Raw genomic sequence first — 19712 nt, 5'->3', positions numbered from 1 at the left:
TTTGTGGGCATTTAATAAATTACCTTTTTATCTTTTTTGAGGTACTTCATTTCATTAGAAATGTAAGTTTTCCAAAGCTTTTAGATTTATTACCTTTTCTTCAATTTTCAAGTTTGAAAGTAATAAAAACATAAAGGAAAATGTTCATAGACATTTGCTTATTCATTTGTGAGCCATATATATTTCTCTTAACGCCTGGAACTTGTTTTTCAGCAAAAAGCATTATCCACAGCATAAAATTATAGAGAATTGTAACATATAAGAAATATGTTGTTTTTTAATTTTTTAATTTTTAATTTTTGGTACTGGGGATCGAACTGGGGACCTTGCGCTTGCGAGGCAGGCACCGGAACCACTTAGCTAATTCCCCAACCCTTTTGTTTTTAATTTAAAGTATAGATTTTTAAGTAGTAAGACTGACTTGCATATTTTATGCAGAACTGCACTACAAATATGTTTTTAACTATATTCTTTTTTTGCCATCTTTAAGTGTCATGCTAGTTCTTTTCATATTATATAGTAGGTCTTTCAAAACATTCACCAGGAATAAGGCAGTTTACAGACAGAATGGTTGGCATTTTGGTGTTCTCGGAAATAATTTATTTTGGATAAGCCTGTGGTCAGATCATTTTATGCATATGAAGCCTGGATTAATTTCAAGCATCTTGTTCAGTGCTGGGACATTTACTTTATAAATTTGTTTTATTTTGATTTTTGTCATGTAGAATACTGCCTTGGTCATCATAATGTAATGTGTATTTGTGTACCTTCTTTTTCATGTTAAAAATCTTTAAATAAAACATTTAATAAACATCAAACAATGCAAAAGATCTTAAATTTTAGGAGTATTAGAAGCATCTGCAGGTGACTCTGGGTCCCAACTCCAGAGGTTCTGACTCAGTAGGTCTGAAGTGAGGCTCTATCTTTTCCTTTCTAACAGGTTCTCAAGTCATACTGATGCTACTGGTCTGGAGCATACATCCAGACTCACTGCAGTCAAGGGCTCTATATTCCCCAAAGCAGATAGTAGTCAGAGTGAAGAGTGCTGTTTTTCTTGTTGTTTCCAGGTCATAGCTGTATCATGAAGCCAAACTTGAATGTATTTTCTCGCCACTGTCCTCCTCCGCTGACTCTTTATTGGAGTGATTCTCTTCGCACTCTCAGTGGGCTTCAATTCTCAACAAGCCTAAGAGAGGCTCTCTCTCTGCTGCTCACCGCCTAGCCATCTTCCTGGGCTCAGAATGATGCCCTTTCTGCTCTCTGTCACTGGAGGTCTAGGCCCCAGAGGTAGCAGGCTCCCTGCCAGGCTCAGGCCTCTGGCAAAGCTGCTCTCCTGGTAGGGATGGTGGGCTCCTCTCGGAGGGGCTCAGGCCCTGCACAGAGCAGGTCTCCTGGATGGAGATGGAGGGATCTTGGGGCTGGAGCTCAGGCCTTGGGCCCTGCTGCTCTCCCAGACTGCAATGGAGGGCTCCTCAGGGAGAGCCCAGGCCAAGCCAAGATTAATTGTTAACAAGATCTAAATTATGCGTTTTCATTTTCCACCTTTCAGTTGTTTGGAAACAATAGTGACATATTAAGTAATAATTTCTTAAATCCATACAATTTAATTCAAAAACAAATATTAATAGGACTGCCGGGGATTTAGCTCAGTGGTTCCACCCCCTGTTCCGCAGGCTCAAGGACCAGAGTTCAATCCCCGGTACCCCCCAAAAAAAAAAAAAAATTAATAGGATGTTTTCAATGACTTCTCAATATGTGGGCTCATCCAACAGCAGCACCCCAAGACTAGTAGTTCAGCCCTCACCTTATCTAATTTCTTCTGTGTGTCTCCCTTTCATAGTACACAGTGTATACAGAGTCCTAAAACAAGAAAGTGGAACCCTACCGCTTGAGACCTGAGGTAGAACAGCAGTTGCCGACATTGTAGTGACATTATAAAAGTTTTGCACTATGAAAGCTCCTAACCAACATGAATTTTCAAAGATTCACTGGCAGTAAGACCAAGGACGACACTGAGAAGCCTTCCATGCATACTGAGATTTTCCCCGCTGTTCTCATCTCTGCTCTGCTGTTATCATCCATCCATGCTTGTCACTGTCTCCTCTAGAATCTTGTGAGTTTAGAAAACCCAAATCAGTTAGATGTTTTCTGTAAAAGAAACCATCTTAAGGTGTAGTGATGTAAACTAACCCTTTAAATTGCACACATCTATAAGTTCTGTAGATGCTTCTGCTCATCAGGGTAAGTACTTTCACGGCTCTGAGGCTTTGCCCTGGGAACATGGGCTGACTACTCTGGGCCTCATGATGTCTCATCCCCAGTCACCTCCCCAGTCAGGCTTGTTCACATGACTGTGGGCAATGTTTCTAGATAGAGTAGAAGTACATAAGGCCGCTTGGACTTGACACCTGGCCACTTTGCTGCATTTGATTTACCAAAGGCAGTCACAAGCCAGGTTCACAGTCTGCAGAAACAGACTTTCTCTGGGGGAAAGCTTCTGAAGATGATAGAATCCTATACATAGAAAACCAGAAACACTCTTCTGAAAGTTCATTAGAAATGGTAAAAATTCAGCAAAGTAGCAGCATATGAAGTAGACATTTCCAAATGAATAATTTTTCTATGTATCAACCATGAACTGAGAATCAATGGAAGAAAATGATTCTATTCACAACAGCTTTAAAAAGAAAACAAAACATACTTTGGGATCAACTGAACTAAGGAGAAGGACTTCTATAGTGAAAATTATAGAACGTTGTAGAAAAAAATTGAAGAAGACACTAGAATATGGAATGATCTCCTATGACATAGAGTTAATATTGTTAGAATGAGATCATCATGATCAGATAGGGTGTGACAGCAAGGGACGAAGCCTTTGAAATGTGCTCATGACAAACATAGGTACCCAGAAGAGAGGCCATAGAGAAAGCCAGATGCAGGAGGGCAAATGAAGAGAAACTCAGCGGGCCAAACTCCAGTGTCAGGTATGTTTCAAAGGGAACCTGGGCCACTTCCAGGCTGGAGCACACAGGCCTTCTTGGGAGAGGCCTGGGCTTCCTCAGGGTGGCTGCCAGCACTTCAGCAGTGGGTTGACAGATGGAAGATGGCCTGTAGTAAACCATAGTCAATGCACAGCTTGCGGCCAGTAGGTGGACCCGGAGAGCAATTTGGATCCCAGGTCTCCCTGCTTTCAATCAAGCAATTAAGGGGACAATGAGGGTGGGAGTGGGCCAACAGACTCGGAAGCCTGCAAGGGAACTCAAACTGAAGCACAAAGGGAGCTGTGAGCATACTTTGGTTTTGTGCTATTGCACCTATAAGAGGGATTATGTTTGTTTGCTTGTTTGTTTCACTGGGGTTGTTTTGGGTTTTGATTCATTTTAATTATTTTTTAGTTTTAAAATTCTACTTTGGCCTTATTTTTCCTTTTCTTTCTCTTTTTATTCTCCCAGTTCCTTTTGCTTCTCTCTTCTTCTTTGTCTTCAACCCTTACTGTCCCTCTTTTCCTCTCCATGTTTCATCTGGCTGCATTTAAGAGGTGCCTGTATACGTGCAAAAGAGAATAAGAATTAACCACTACTTTAGCTTTAGTAGTACTTTCTGTGGTCATCTCAGGATAATCCTTTCCAAACACTGTCCACAGAGGATCCAAACGGGAACTCACAACAACATATTAACAGATTCCAATGACCTCACAGCTTTCTTCAACCTCTAATTACACTTTCTTTCCTTCTGTGTAGCTCTGTCTACTCACACATATATTCTTTCAACCCATCTCGACACTAGCCCTTTACTACAGCTGTAAAATAATTCCCACAGAGTCTGACCTCTTGTCTGGCTTTCAAATATTGATATTTCTCTTCTTTCTTTTTCTTACTCCCTTTGCCCCTCCCCCTGTCATTCTTCTCTTGGTTCACATCCCAGTCTAATGGCTAGAAGCAGGATTCTAGTCTTAAAGGGGCATTGATAAAAGTGTGAAATTGCCAAAGCAAGTTTAAATATGAATTGATATATGGTGAGATCTGTTAACACTGTTATATAACCTATATGAATTTTCTCCTTGCAACAGAGTGACTGGTTATAATCCAAAACGGAGGAGGTCAAAGTGGTAAGCAACACCACTTGGCAAATCAAGCCAAGATCACATCGTTGGACCCCAGACTAACTAAAGGGATCTTTATAATAACAACGAAGCCCTTTCATTCTATTTGATCTTCAATACTCAGAACTCACACACAAAATAGAAACCTGAAGAAAGAAGGCAAAAACGCTCTTCAAAACCTCCAAACTCCCCCAAATCAGATCCAAGAGTCCTCGATGAGGAGGATGTGCTGAGTTCGATCCCTGGTACCACAGGGAAAAAAAAAGAAAAGAAGTCTGTTTGTGACACAACCTGCTCCAGATGTTTCCAAAATGTAGTCTCCCAGGTGACCTGAGTTATTTTGACATGATTCTACTACAGCAGTGATGGTGAACCCCTTAGAGCTTTCAATGAAGACAAACAGCTGGCTGCTGCACAGGCACCATAGATTCACTACCACGGTACTAGAGGTATTAGGGTAACAGCAAAGCAAATCAAAATCAACCACATGTGCTGTTCACTCTAGGTTGCTGCTCAGAGCTGGGGCTGCAGGAGAACTTGGAGTCCGAGCAGGAGAACAGTAGAATAGAGAAGGAACTACGTTTAATAGCAAGGAAACACCTGGACTGGAGGAGGTAATCTTGCAGTCCTCCGCTTCAGCCTCCCTGAGTGGTGGGATTATGGGCATGTGCCACCATGCCCAGCTCATCTTTGCCATTTAAATGTATGGTTCAGCTGTGTTAATTTCATTCACACTGTTGCCCAGCCATCACCACTAATGTCCCTAGAATAATTTACATCTTAGCAAAAGATGCTAAGATTTACTCTGTGTCCTGAAGTGATAACTTCCTGTTTTGTCTCACTAGCACCTGGCAGCCACCATAATACTCTGTGTCTCTGTGAATTTCACTACCCTAAGAATTGAATAAGAGTGGCACCATATAGTATTTGTCCTTTTGAGTCTGGCTTATTTTCACTTAGCAGAATTATAGCTTGAGTCATTGTCTCCTTAACTCTTTAAGGCTGAATAATATTCTGTCTAATGTGTCTGCTACATTTTCCTTTCCCATCCATCCATCCATCCATCCACCTATCATCCATCCATCCATCCACGGACACCTGGGTAGCTCCACATTTTGTCAATCATGTTGCCATGAACATAGGTGTGCAAATATCTCTTCAAACTTCTGCTTTAAATTCATTATGCATAGTGGAATTTATGTATTGTATTTTTTTTACTGTTTATACACTTTTATTGAGTACAAATTCCTAATTTGATACATGTATACAATGTGTGAGTATCATACATTTTAAATGGACTTTTATATTGTTTTGTATAGCAGCAAGGTACTGTTTTTTAAGGCCATATTTTGTCACAGTGGTGATGCCAGACACCAGCCCCCTTGGTCTTTGACTGGTGAGTTTGGGCTGGGGTGAGGGCTCAGGCTCCTTGGCGTGAGCTCCAGACTTGGCTGGAGGGGTGGCTCTCACAGCTCCACTCTGCCCCTAATTGTCTCTCATTACCACTCCTCTTTCAGATTTTTCAAACCTGAGGCTGCTTTCTATCTCTGCCTTAAATTTATTGCCAACATTCTTGGGACTTAGCAAAGAGCCTTTCAACTCAAACTCATGCACGCAAACAAAACATTCAGTTATCAATTTTAAACCAAAATCTAATTTGACTCCTGGAATATTAACATTATGAGTTTCATTTGTCACTGTTTGCTTAGTTGTAAACCTTCCTGAGGTTGACACTTGCTTCTCAGGGTTGATTTTCCAGTGTGAGGAAAGACAAACAGGATCATCCTCAGGATGAGGGTTATGTCCTGGCTAGAAGTGACTGGAACAAGCATCTTTCTGCTGAACTTTCTATGAGGTCACCTGGGGGTGCCCTCCAGCAATACCATGTCTTGTCCCCTGCTATGTGCTTTGCTGTTCAGAGTGCCATCTCTGCTCTCCACTCTGCACTCCTGAGAGGCCCCCAGGGGAATGGTCAGTTGGAAGATGCTTTTCCCCTCCATATTCCCTAGGAAAGGGAGGAGAACAGAAGGGAATCCCATTCCAGGGAGCCCAGGAGAGCGTGTCCAGCGTGTCTAAGTCAAGCCTACTTTTTCAAGGCCAGGGTGGGGGCTCTGCTCCCTGGGTGTCTTGGGTGCTGACTCATCCACCTTTCATAGGCGCCAGTGTTGCCCCCTGGGCCCCTTCTGATGCAGAGTGAGGGCTCCTTTCTGATGAGTTAGAATCATCTTCTCACTGGGCAAAAACTGTGTGGACCTAAGATTTGGCCAAAAGCCTCCCCAGCAACAACCCGGGTAGACAGACATGTCTAGCTGAACTGAGATGGCAGCAAACCCATGGGGCTTTGCTCCTCCCCTTGTTGCCATGGGAGCAGGGGAGGGTGCAGTGGCCAGTGGTCAGGCTGCTAGTTGTGGAGGGATCTCAGCGGAAGCTGTGCATGACAGCTCCAGGTGGTGAAGGCGCTGGTTCTGGCAGAAGACCCTAGTGAAGCTAATGCCTACAAGCTGCGTGGACACGAGGCTCCATGACACCTGCACAACATGCATGCAGTACACGTGCAGGGCATGAGAGAGCCCATGGTGCAGATGGGGGACATGGGTGCTGAGTGTTTAGTTTCAAAACCTAGGTATCAGGAGTAATGTGCAGAGTGTCTCAGACTTGGTTGGTGATCGATCATTTTTCATGAAATCCATGGTGATCCTATACCTGAGGTGACCTTGACTGAGAATGATCTGGAATATGGGGGCTGAGATTCTGTCTCTGAGTGTGCAACAGGGAGGGTCATAAACACCTCAGAAGGTCCCTTTCAGTTTCACTTTGAGTGTAGGGGAGTCTCTGCCTGGAGGAAGCCTCTGCTCATTCCTGCTTGCCTTGACTGGATTCACACAGCAAAGAGCAGCTGGATCCGCTGGGTCCGATCTAAACGGGAGGATTTAGCTACAGGAGGATTCCTCGGTAAGTTGTGGGCTCCTCCATATCCTCAGCCTCACAACCACTTTGTCAGAGAAGGGCTATGGTCCCCATTTTGCAGGAGAGCTCAGAGACATTATGAATAGACCCCAGGGCACACACTGAAGCAGAGCCTGGATTTACACCCAGGTTTGTGTCTCACCGAATCCCTCCCACTGTGCCCTAAACAGAGGTGTGGGGGGGGGGGCTGCTCAGATGGGTGCCAAAGGTCCCTGCAGCTCAGCTTAGGTGCCAGGGTGCTAGAGATGAGGGCATGTGATGCAGGGAGGGTGGATGGGGTTGGCTACCTCTCTGGGAAATTTTAAGGAACTGAAGGTGGTGGAGGAGAGCAGGGGACCTGAGGATGGCCCCAGGGGCTGCTCCTGAGGCCTGAAGGGGCAGAGATTCTCTGGAGATGCGAGGAGCCCAGAGCTTGTCCTTCCCACCCTGCATCTGAGCACCTACTCAGTTCTGGGCCCTGAGGGGAAACTGAGCCTTGGCAGCAGGCGGACTTACTTCCCAGGGTTGGGGAGGGAGGCTGAACATGTAGCCAGCCAGCTCGTACCCACTGGCTGACACCCAGTGCTCTGTCAGCATGAGGGGCAGAAGGAAAAGGCCAAGGCTGTGCTTTGTGTGGGAGGAGAAATGGGCAGAGATTTGGGGCGCGATGCGGGAGGTCACTGAACGGTGTCCCAGCACACCCGGCCTTTGGAGCCCTACAGTGCAAGGCCCCACTGTGGATGAGACAGGGCAGACCTCTGGGCCTGGGCCAGCAGGCAAGAAGAAGAAAGTTTGGATGAGTGAAAATGTGTGCTTCAATCCCGGGGGCAGAGGCCAGTGTCGGCCTCCACTGTGCCCACCAAGAGCTGTGTGACACTGGGAGGTCACTTCCCCTCCTGAGCCTCTGCTTTTCCTCCCTGGAAAAGCAGTTAGAGTTCTCTGCCTTGCTGAGCCCTCAGCCAGCTGCTTCCCACCTCTTGGGTGGGGCCTCCCCAGGCAGTGGAAGCGGGGCAGCAGGGATTGTGACGCCAGAGGCCACAGGGGCTGCAGGAAAGTGGGGCCAAGAGAGACCTGCGCTGGCTTCTCAGCAGGTGATGCTCAGTGGGAGAGTGTGGGCCTGGCTGCCCTTGGTAGCATTGCTGGCTATTTGGTGTCAAAATGGAAAAACTTGCATTTAAAATATTGGCAACCAGGTGAAATTTAACCTCACAGAAGCCAACACACAGACAAACACACACACAGACACACACACACACACACACACCTGGCACCTGTTGTTCTCAGTCTGACATATGCAGCTCCAAGAGTGTTTGCTTACAAGCCACTTCTCCCTCCTTCCCATGCTGTTTAGGGACAGCACAGGATTCCCCAGTATCAGTGGACTCTACTCTCTGCCCCAGTGGAGTTTGACGCTCAGTGTTTTCCTCCTTTTTTTGTTAAACTCCATCAGAAAACCACCTTCTCTCCTTTGCACACTTTTCCTGCACATTATCACTCCGTAGTCTGGGTGGGGAAACCTTGGCCGAGCCGACAGGCTACAGCTGGGGCACATTTCAGTGTTGCATGGGAATTGCTGACCATCTTCCTGAACTCTGGAACCCTTACACCCACATGGATTGCAAAGCGGGAGTGTGCCCACAGGAGTAAAATACGTGTACACCCTGATTGTTTTAAGGCTGTTGAATCTGAGTTTACAACTATCTCTCTGTAAATGAACCGTAATTCCCTAGGTGGGCCTGCAGAGGAGCAGCCAGGGAAGTTCAAAAATTCTCCTTTCTGCTGAAATTCCCTGGCTTCCGTAGAGAGCCATGAGTGGAGGGGAGCAGAGCTTGAGATCTGGCCCTGGCTGTCACCTTGGAAGGGGTTTGGAACCCTGGGCCCCTCTTCAGATAGGGCCCCATGATTTTGGAATTATCTCTTTATTTCTCCTCATTTTAAAATATGAATGCTGAAGCAAGAAGACACGAAGAAGTTCATGAAAACTTTCAAATATATCCCACAGTTGTCAAAAGTACTGGACATCAGTGAGATAACTTGTGTGAAAGCTGAGCCAGATTCCTGTTTGTTGTCTGCAAGAAAGAGACAGATCATGGAGACAGACAGGAAAAGCCAATGGAACTCCTCAGGCGGCTGGGAAGGAGCTGAAGCTGGGCTGGGTCCTCAGAGGCTGGGAGGCCCGTGTCCAGCAACTGCCTCTCACACCCTGTGTTGCAGAGGCTGGCCAAGGAGGGTGGAGGCCAGGCGGGTCGGTCCTGGTGCCCCAATGGGGCCACAGCAGAGAAGACCACAGGACCCTGCTGGGACGCACTGAGTCCTCCGGGAGACAGCTGCCCACAGCAGCATGACATGGACAGGAGCCGGGAGTCTCCTCTTCACTCCAGGGGAGCTTAGGGGGGCTGGAGGCAGCCAGCAGGGAGGAGGAGGAGGCAAAGGGGCTGGGCCTAGCATAGAGGAGGAGGCTGGGAAAGCTTCCAGGAGAGGGTGTGGCCCCAGCAATGGCCTGGGTCCAGGTGCGCTGACCATGATCCAGGAGAGGGTCTGGAACCAAGGAGCAAGGGTGGCCAGGGGAGGGGAGGAAGGAGGAGCTTCAGCAGGCAGGAGTGCCTGGGTGTTCAGTTCAGGGGCTTGAACTCGATCCTCCTCCCTCAGTAAGCATTACTGAGGAAGAACAAGCAGCATTAATCCTCTTTCTCTGCTCAAGAGTCAGGCACTGCAGCCACAGGGAAAGAGAAAGCGCTACAATTTCTGCTCTGCTTCCTGTGGAGAGCTGACTCCACTGCTCCTAGGGAACAGATGGCTCTCTGCCCGGGAACAGCTAGGAGCAGGGCCAACCTGATGCAATGGAGAATTGCTACCAGCACTTTCCTTTTCCTCTCACCAGCAGCCTTTCTGGGAACTGAGCAGCCAGCAGGTTCAGCCAGAATGAGCCCCAGTACGGGTGAGGGAACACTGTCCACATCCCCACAAGAACAAGGCCCTAAGTGACCAGGAAGAATGAACCCAGGGTGCACACTCATTCACAAATGTGTGGCGTCATCTAAAACTGTTCTTTCTGCCTGCCCATCCTCTTAGTCTCTTGATATTTCAGTCTCATAGTCCAAATGCTGTGCTCTGTCTGGGGCCATCTAGGATTTGAGCCAAGAAAAAGATGGGGCAGCCAGTTCTCCTGTCACAGTGAGCCTTTAGTACTAAGCCCCCACTTGCCCTTTGCAGATTTGTCCTTGTGTCATATTGGGAAACAGTGAGATAAATAGTCAGGGCTGGCGGGCAGATGCCCCAGGTACCAAACAAGTGGATGTCCTGTGACTGAGGCAAGAAGAGGCAGCCAGGGCCAGGGGAGAGAAGAGCCTTTTGCACTGGGAGGGCAGGGGTCAAGGGACACGGGAGCTACTGTGCTACTGAGACAATATCAGAAAGCAGAGGCCGGCATTCGGAGATGGGATGCCTGGACATGAGGAGAGGTGCTGTGGCCTGGTGAGAGAACAGGACCTGCTGGGAGCTGTGCCCACCTTGGTGGGCCTGACAGGGACACCTCACACCTGCCTGTACTTATTCTCTCTCACTGGGAAATATCCATGCCCGCCTAGGGAAGGCATCAGGGACACTCCATGGCCATGGGACAGTTGGCGCCTGTCACATCAGTGAGGGAGAAGGCATGTGGTGGGGAGCCGCTGACCTCGGAAAGGGGGCGCTACCCAGAACCCATTGCAGGATGGAGGCTCTGGTCGAGTGCTGTGAGGAGGGTCCGGATTGGGAGTTGCAGAAAGTGAGGGCCAATTCTGTTCATGGGCATCCCAGTACACCTGTCTGTGGAGGGAGGCGCACAGGGAATAAGGAGAAAGCTGTTCTTGGTAAAGAAGTGACAGACATCCTTTGCAGTCAGCACACGGTCCATTTCTGTGGCCATAACAAACTACTTCAGGGAAGATAATTCATAAGGGCTGGAAGCTAACCCACAAATCTGGAAGCTGGGGGTTCTAAGAGCATGGCTTCGGTATGTGCTGTGCCATCTGGTGAGGACCTTCATGCTGTATGATAGCAGCACAGTTGGTCACAAAGCTAGGGTGCATAATAGAAGCCAAATTACATGTGAGGATGAATGCCATCAAGAAGGAGAAACAACCTAAGATCCAATAGTTTGGGCAGGACGCAGAGGGCACTGGGCAGCCACCAGCAGGGCCAGGGCCTCGCAGGGCTCCAAGCTCTGCTGGGGTGAAGGATGATAGAGCAGCAAGAAGAGTTCAGGGTTTGCACACCACAGGGAGCACCAGTCAGCTTACCAAGGCAGGGGGCAGGGGGCAGGGGACAGGTCGTGGATTTGGGCTGAACGAGAGTCGTGGACAATGAATCTACAAACATCAGTGAATATTTCTGTGTATTTAAGAGAACAGAGCATAGTCATAGGAAAAATAGGATTTGGACCCAAGCCCTTGCCCCAGCACCTCTGTGAACTCAGTCATGCTACCCGGCCTTCACTGGGGTTCACTTGGCTTCAACATGTCAGCTCAGATGTGCTTATCCCCTGGAGTACACTTAGGAGGGGACACGTAAGGAGTCCGACTGCCCCAGACCCTAAACAAACACTGGCCATTATCATCAGTGAACATAAATGGGCCCACAACCAAGTAGTGGGCAGAATTTCCATCCCCCGATCACACTGCATGGCTCTTATTATTTCTACCTGGCTGTGTCCTCATCCCGCTGCCTTGTCCCTGTACCCTCACAGAACAGGAGGCCTCTGCCCTGCGAAGTGGAAGCTTGAGCCAGGTGATTTCCTTTTCTTTAACGAGCAGCCACACAGCTGAGGGGACAGAGAACAGTGTGGCTGAGGTCCTTGGTGGCCTCTGCTGCCATCCCCGGGTGGCGGGTGGGTACACATGGGTGTTCACTGCGTCTCCAGCAGGCTCCGACTCCAGTCCATCACTTGTTTCCTTCTCTCCTCCAGCCTGGAGGCCTTGTGAGCTGTCAGGACTTCTCGGAGACCCCTCTGCAGACACCATGGGCAACAAATCCTCCCGAGGTACTGGAACCTCTTCTTGGCTCATGGGTTTGTGCTCCAGGGCTGAGTCTTCCTGCACAGTAGTCAGCGATAGAGGAGGGAGCCCAGGAGAGATGGACAGATCTCCCTGACCTGGCTCTGGGAAGATTACTCTCTGGGCCTCTCCTCAGGGCCCAGGTCCTCACTTCCTCCCCACTCTGCCTCCTAGCCAGAGCCTCAGGTGCCACTCCGAATGGCTGGGCCGGCAGAATGGCCTATTGTGGCCCTGAACTGGACCCTTGTGTGACATTTATCACCTTCCCACTACATATCAGACCTGGATCCCTTGGCTCCCCTTGCCTATCACATGCCAACAATGTCTCCTATAGTGTTGTGAGGACCCAGTATAACGTGTGGCCATCTCCAGGCCAGTTCCCTCACAGGTACATCCTCCCTGTGTGGGGGTCTCTCCCCGACTTGAACCTGGTTAGCTCCAGGTGGAAACTTTCCCTCTCTCTGCTCCCTCCCTGGACCTGTGTGTGGGCACCTGGCCTGCACCGCAGGTGAGATGCATGGTGCTCACCAGGTGGGACTGCCTCAGGCAGGGAGTTCTTGTGAGGATCTCATTGAAAATAAAAGTCTGAGAGTGGCAGGGTGGCCCGCAGCTGTAATCCCAGAATTTAGAGAGGCTCAGGCAGGGGGACTGGAAGTTTGAGTCCCCCCCGTGCAACTTAACCAGCCCATCTCAAAGTAAGAAGAAATAAATAAAAATGCTGGAGATGCAGCTCAGTGGCCAAGCACTCCTGTGCTTTAACCTCAATACTACACGTAAAACAAAGAAGGAAGGAAAGAGAAAGGAAGGAAGGAAGGAAGGTAAAAAGGTAGAAAAGAAAGGAAAGGAAGAATGGAAGGAAGGAAAGAAATGTCTGAAAGTAAAAGGAAAACACCTATCCTCAGTCAGCAACATGCTCCTTCATTCTTTTTTTCTACCCCTCACCCAGGTGCCTTGAAACAAAGGCTCTTCTCAATCTTCACCAGTCCTGGAGAGCAAATCCTGCTCTCGGTGGTCTTGCTGCTCAGTCGGGGAGGAAGGGAATATTGGAAGGCAGGAGCTCTCAGCTGTCCTGGGATCCTGAGGCAGGGCTGGGGCTGGTGGACTCTTCCAAACAAACTCTGTCTTGTTCACTAAATGGGCAGCCTCGGGGCAGAGGTACTGCTGAGGCTTTGTGCTCCCTGAGACAGAAGTGATGGCTCCTGGAATCCTAGGCCAGATGCCCGACTCTGGGGCCAGCAGTCATGTCTGGCCACGCCCTCAATTACCAGATGGCAAAAGTAAAGGTGAAAAGCAGAAAGGCACTTTAGTCAGTACAGCTGCAGTGGGAGGACAGGGCAGCAGCTGCCTCAGTCCTAATTTAGAGGCACCGACCTGTGCTCTGAGATGACACAGACAGGGGGCAGCAGTGTGCACAGTCACAGGGTCTGTGGAACAGTGGCCTGGTGCGCACTGACTGTCTCAGCACTGGTCAGGCAGGTGTTTTTCTGAAGAGGTAAGAAAGTTGCTATTTCCTGGTGCATTGTTTCCTGTCCTGAGAAGATGCTGATCCAAGCGGATACAGGAGAGAAGACTCAGAGCAAAGGAGGCAGATGCGAACTGGAGGCAGAGATGCCAGGTGCTCACCCTGCTGTGCTTTCCCACTGGTCACCTGCAGGCCCAGGGAAGTCAGTGCTTTAAGAAAGGCAGCTAAGTCCTTCTCACAAGACCAGGAGGATCAGAAATGGGCATTTAGCTCCCCCTTCACCACCCACCTGAAGAATCCCCTCTACTGCCAGGCTTCTGGCTCCCAAAGTCAGCAGCAGCCATCCTCCTCGCATGACAGTTCTAATCAGTAGTGTGAGTCTCCAACATTCTCTTCCCCCCACGTTCACATGTTAGAGCCCTAACCTCCAGTCACTGTGTTTGGGGACAGGGCCAGCAAGCAATCATACAGTTCATGCTAAATCAGTCTTCACTTAAGCCACCAGTGCGCAATGTCAATCTCAGATAATCAGCCCACCAAGGCAGTATTGTTGGAGTTTTAAGCTTTCTCTTTTTTGTCTGCCATCTAGGGAACCACAGATTCATCAAGGATGTCATTGACTGTTTCCGGCACACAGTGAGCAGAGAGGATCTGCAGCGTCTGGTGACTGAAGATGAAGCCTGGGAGATGGTCCGGGCAGAGGCAGGATTGGGCAGGTCAGCTCCATGGGGCTCCACAGTGCCACCCAGGCCGCTGCTGGGCTGGCTTCCTCAGGGCAGAAAACCCTCCTGGGGGCAGTGTGCTGTGGTTAGGGCTGAGGACGTTTTGCTCAACACTCCCTGCAGGATGGTTCCTCCCTGTCATTCCCTGGCAGTGAATGGGCTCAGGTTGAGGGGAGGTGCTGCCCACAGAGGACAGGATGCCATTGGCCATCTGTTAGTTAGGGGCCCTGTGCAAGGTCCTTCACTACTTTCTGCCTTTACTTTTTCATCCATTGAGTTTTATTGTGAAAAAATAAGACAATACATAGAATGTGCTCAGTATATGACTGACTCACATTTGTTGCTCAGAGGAAGTTATTTAAAAATCAGAAGGGAAGAGACTAGGACCAGGAGTCTCCTCTCCCTTGGAGATGAGACAAGTCAGAGCAATCTAGACCTGATCAGCACATCTAGACTTGCTTTCCTAAGGATGCTTCCTTGGGCCAGGTTTCTCCCCACCCGAGGAACTGCAGAAACACAGCAGGATCCGCCTGCAGCCCAGAAAGCACTAAGGATGGAGTGAAGATGAACAGAGCTGGTGTGAGGCTGGCTGTCCTGCCAGTTCCGGGAATCCACACTTGTCCCTTGCACAGTCAGGCTGTGCTGTGTTCAATGGGAACAGCGTGGTTGGGGTCCCAAGCCAGGCAGAGTAAGGTAAGGAAGGACTAAAGCCCAAAGCACAGTGAGGCTGCGGACCCAGCAGAGGACACGTGAGCATGGAGGGAGCCTTTCCTCCCTCTCCACCGGGATCCATCCCCGAGGTGCATAGAGAGTGGTGAGCGGGTTTCAGCTGCCACTGGGGACCCTGCTCTGCAGAGAGGAGCCCTCACCAAGCGGTATGCATGGGGCATCAGTGATGACCTCTGAGGTGAGGACAGTCGCTGCCAGCTGTGTGCCATTTGAGGGAGTCTGAGGACACTCCAAGTTTCTACCGCGGAGGAAGGTGCATCCTGTCCTACCTTGTGCCAATTCAGGACTTGCCTTGCTTTCTGCTGGATGATAGCAGGAGCTCGGTGTCTCGTGAGACTTTGCACGTGGCCTTGGCTGCACACAGTGACGCTGTCTCCAACTCAGGTGTCCTTAGAGGGCTGACACAGGAGGAAGACCCTGAAAGTTGGGTGCCGTGTGGTGTGGGTCAGGAGACAGCGAGGGGAGGGGAGGGGAGTCAGGGTGGAGCCAAGTGTAACCGCCAGGTCTCCTGCTTGGCAGCCACGAGGGCAGCAGCCAGACCCCCTGACCTTCCACTTGGAAGGGCAAAGGGCAGCAGGCATTGGAAGAAAGTAGGCAACAGGAAAAACCATCTTTTAGGTTCCCTCTGGCTCTGAGGATACATTATGTGCATTCAAAGTGCCCAGCATGAAGCAAACTGCAACGCCTCAGACACAGACCAAAGACCATCCTTGTTGTTGTTTTTTTTAACCTGGCTTTCCTTGGAATTGAACTCATGGCCTTCACTCCGAAATGCCGTTTTTATCCTGTATTATTTTAAGAGAAATATTTGCTAAGTAGCTAATCAGTCCAGGCTGGGCTTGAACTTTTGATCTTCCTGTCTCAGCCTCCCAGAGTGTTACAGGAATGCACCTCAACACCCAGACTCTATCTTTATTTTTGAGACTATCTTCCTGGAATTTATGTAACCATCCAGGTTTTCTAATTTACTGGGAGAACTTACAGAGCTCACTCAAGTTGCTTATTACACAGCCACAGTTTATCATGGGGAAAGCACAAGGCTTCAAATCTGACAAAGGAAGAGCTGCATGGGACTGAGTTTAGAGGGGTTGGAAAATGCAGCATCTATTCCTCTCAGGACACAGTGCACTGTAGTACTTATGTGTGACAGTTCACATCAGGAATCGCCAAGCAGGGGGTTGCCCTGGGAAAGGTTCCTTATTCTGCTACAAGTCACAGTAGTGAGGAAGCCATCATTCAGGACTGTTGCACTGGAGAGAGGGACGGGGATCAAATCTGGACAGTAAAGGCAGCTGGGGAGTATCAGCAAACAAGCAGGCTCATGATTAACAGGAACATAAGTACTGGAGGAATTTGTGATGGTGTCTTAACGGGACACATACATCAGAGGTCGGGATGGGCACCTGGTCAGGTATCAGGGTGCTGGCTTCTCACTCTCCTGGCTTGGGAGGATTTGTTCTAAGCCTGGGCAATGCAGGGCCGGGAGACACAAGACGGACCCGGGAGGCCAAGGCCAATGGCCAGGTGAGAGGATGTTCAGAAAAGCTTAAGTGCATTGTGGACAAGGAAAGAGTTCTTTTCAACCCTACCCTCAGGCTATGGCGGTCCTCCGGGGGCTGGATCACAGTCTGCCCTCACAGCTGACTCTGTCACACACCACATGTCTGTGCTTTTAGTGTCCAATTCCTCTGGGTTTCAGAAATGTTCCCAAGTCGCCATCATTCATCTCATTGCTAATAATGAGCATGCTTCAGGAGAAACACTTGGGAACACAGATGTTTTCAGCTCTGGATGTTTTCCTGATATTTAAATATTTGTAGTTTTACAATCATGGGCATGAGATTCTCCTCTAAATAGTCAACTCATGTATGACTCTTTACATTTTATGTACATATGGAGAAGGTAATATTCTACAGTCTTTTTAACAGGCCTGTGTTTTCACTGTGACCCATTGCAGAAGCACATGTTGCCACTTTTCCTTGTGACCTCAGATCAGAGATCAAAGGATCTTTTTGCCAAAGGTCAAAGTTAGAATCTTTGGATTGGGGTGCTGAACTTGTGTGGTACTGTGGCCAAAGGCCCCAGGCAAACAGAGACATTCCTAGAAGGGAGGTCTGTTCAGGGACTTACAGATCCCCTCCCAGCAGCTGGGGGAAAGAGAAGGCTTCTTTTCAGGTGGGATTCATTCCTCACTGCACTGATGTGGTCTGAGCTAAGTTCCTGCCCAGGCCCACTTCTCTGTTTCCTCCTACACAATTTCCAGTCTCCAAATAGTTGGTAGCTATGGCATGCATCTGAGTGAGCAAGGATCTTTATCAAGTGCCCTTCAGTAAAGACCATCTTCAGATGACTTTTACTCATTGCCTCCTTATTGGATAAGGACCACAGAGCACTTTAGATGTCGAAAACATGGTCATTATTGAAGGAAAAATTCTGTATATCTGTACAATTGTTTTCCATTGGATTTATAGGTAAAAGCTCTGTGTTTGGCAGAAGATCACACTGGAGAACTCATTGTACAGCTACCCAAAATACCTGTCCTAATCCATTGAACTTCACCATTGCAGGGCTGAGGCTGATGCATTACGTGAATCTCTGAAGGTGCTCGCAGATGACATGGCCAAGACAGCCAGAGAGAGGCAGCAAGAAGACCAGCAGGCTAGGAAGAAGCTTTTGGCCTTGTTTCCTCAGCTGAAAATGGAGCTTATGGAGGTCATAGGAAAGCTCCGTGACCTTGCAGGCCGGATTAGTAAGTTGCACAAGGACTGCACCATCACCAATGTGGTGGCCAGCTCCACCGGCACTGCCTCTGGTATCATGTTCTGGGTTGGCCTGGCTCTGGCACCTTTCACACTAGGGACCAGTCTGGCGCTCACTGGAGCAGGAACGGTTCTGGGAGTAGCAAGTGGAGTTACTGGTATCGCCTCTACTGCGATAGACCACAGCAAAGCATCATCAGTTCAAAAAGAAGCACAAAGTTTGATTTCAGCAACGGTGAAAAACCTGACAAGGTTTACAGAAAGGGTGGGTCATTTTGCACCCAGAGTTGTTTCCTCAAGTGAAAACTGGAAGGAATTCTTGAAAGACATGGGGAAGAGCATACGTGCTATCAAGCTGGCCATGGGTGACCGTGCGTTAATAAGCCTAATCACAACGAGCCTAAGTATAGGAAACGAAATGATGCAGGGAGGTGCAAAGCTGATGCGGCCATGCATTGGAAGCCTTGCTAGGGCAATTACAAGAGGAACCAAGATAGTTGGTGTGGGTACTGGGGTCGTAGGCTTTGGGTTAGACATTTACAACCTTGTTGAAGACTCGAAGCACTTGCATAAAGGGGCAAAGTCAGATTTGGGTGAAGAACTGCAGAAGCAGGCTAAGGAACTGGAGACCATATTGGAGCACCTCCAGCAGACCTATCAGGTCTTGTACTCAGCGTCAAATTAGTGCCTGGCTCTCCAGAGTATCACCAAGGTCAGGGAAGACGCTCTAGAGAAAGAGATGGACAAATAGGAGCGTTTCATTAGAAGGAAGAGAGGAGCCTGCATGTTAAGGGGTTTGGAGTTTTTGCGGTTGAACACAGCAAGGGAGGGATGAAAGCACATAGCGAGTAGGTTAAAGGGAAGGCAGGAAGCAGAGGCTGACATGAAAGACAAGACAGAATGAGTGGATGTGGGGAATGGGAGGATGCAGCAGACACTTCTGCCCAGTAATAGCAGGCTACAGTGGCACAAGATTCTTGCCCCTCCTTAATTCAGCTGTGTTACATTGGAAGTAGCGTGGCTTGGCAGTGTTCTCTTCCAGCCAAGATCAGCCGACTCCAACTGAATTCCCCTCCTCTGAATTAACCATCTCTTCTCTTCAGCAAAGATATTCTGGTGCCCTCATTCTACAGTCCTGCCCGCTTGAGACTTGTTATCAATAGGTGTGGCAAGGCCTGCCCATCTTGCCTCCTCTCCATGCGTGTAATGAATAAAACCTGGATGTCCTTGGGGTTCTTTGTCTTTGCTCCCCAGAGCAGCTTCGATCAGCCCAAGACCCTGCTCCTCCCCAGCCTCTGTCTCTGTGTCTTTATTCCCTCTTTTCTATTTTGTGGACATCATACTGGCTTGCAGGAGATCCAGACTCATGGCCAAGGTTTTTGATACCATCTCCTGCAGGAGGAAATAGTTTCTATTGGAATGATGGATGCCCTGGGAGACTGAATGGAAAAAAATAGTTGCAGGAGGAATAAGGAAGGTCAGGAAAAGTAAAGAATTGACAATGGGAAGAAGCCGGAATTTGAACTATTGAAATGTAAGAGGAAAAAGAGAGGCTAGAGTAGAGAGCTCCACTGCCAGGAGTGTGAGGTCCCAGCAATGAGCAAGCCCACCTCTGCTGTTCTCTAGCCCTGTCTCTCATCGTCGCCGCGAGAGAGTGAGTTCAGGGTGATGACGGTGACGGTGCGTGGTGGTGGTGGTGGCAGTGATGGTGGTGCAGGGGTCCTGGCGGCGATGACAGCAGCCAGGGTGAAGCCCATGGCCAGTTGCCAACCTCCATGGAGTCGGGATGCCCTGAGGGTTCAATGAAATTGCAGTGAAACTCCTATGACTGTGTTGGAAGAGCCGCAGGAGAAAGGACCCTGCTGCTGCTCACTGCCACCCAGCTGGCTGCCCTTCCATCACAAGCTGTCTCTTCCTCCCCTGCAGCCTGCAAGGCCGTGGAGTTATAAGCAAACTCTC

General features: G+C 49.0%; 1 protein-coding gene across 1 annotated transcript; it reads left to right on the top strand.

Annotated features, from left to right (window-relative positions):
• The first annotated feature begins 6908 nt into the window (after positions 1–6908).
• On the top strand, positions 6909–18985 carry LOC101706968 (apolipoprotein L3-like). The gene is made up of 4 exons (XM_004845700.3): positions 6909–7054; positions 11994–12068; positions 14133–14259; positions 17562–18985. Exons 2-4 carry the CDS (start codon positions 12047–12049, stop codon positions 18436–18438), a joined length of 1026 nt encoding a protein of 341 aa, XP_004845757.1. The 5' UTR covers positions 6909–7054; positions 11994–12046; the 3' UTR covers positions 18439–18985.
• The last annotated feature ends 727 nt before the right edge of the window (positions 18986–19712 follow it).

Source organism: Heterocephalus glaber, unplaced genomic scaffold (assembly GCF_053883595.1).
Source record: "Heterocephalus glaber isolate CG9 unplaced genomic scaffold, H.glaber_assembly_v1.0 deba00001444, whole genome shotgun sequence".
Lineage (NCBI taxonomy): Eukaryota > Metazoa > Chordata > Mammalia > Rodentia > Bathyergidae > Heterocephalus > Heterocephalus glaber.
This window is presented reverse-complemented; position numbering and strand designations above follow the sequence as displayed.

Bases quoted from the DNA above. Each gene is read 5' to 3' on its own strand.
- LOC101706968 (XM_004845700.3), top strand. From the start codon at position 12,047: ATGGGCAACAAATCCTCCCGAG. The intron at 12,069-14,132 runs GTACTGGAACCT...TCTGCCATCTAG, and splicing joins GGGCAACAAATCCTCCCGAG to GGAACCACAGATTCATCAAG. The intron at 14,260-17,561 runs GTCAGCTCCATG...TCACCATTGCAG, and splicing joins GCAGAGGCAGGATTGGGCAG to GGCTGAGGCTGATGCATTAC.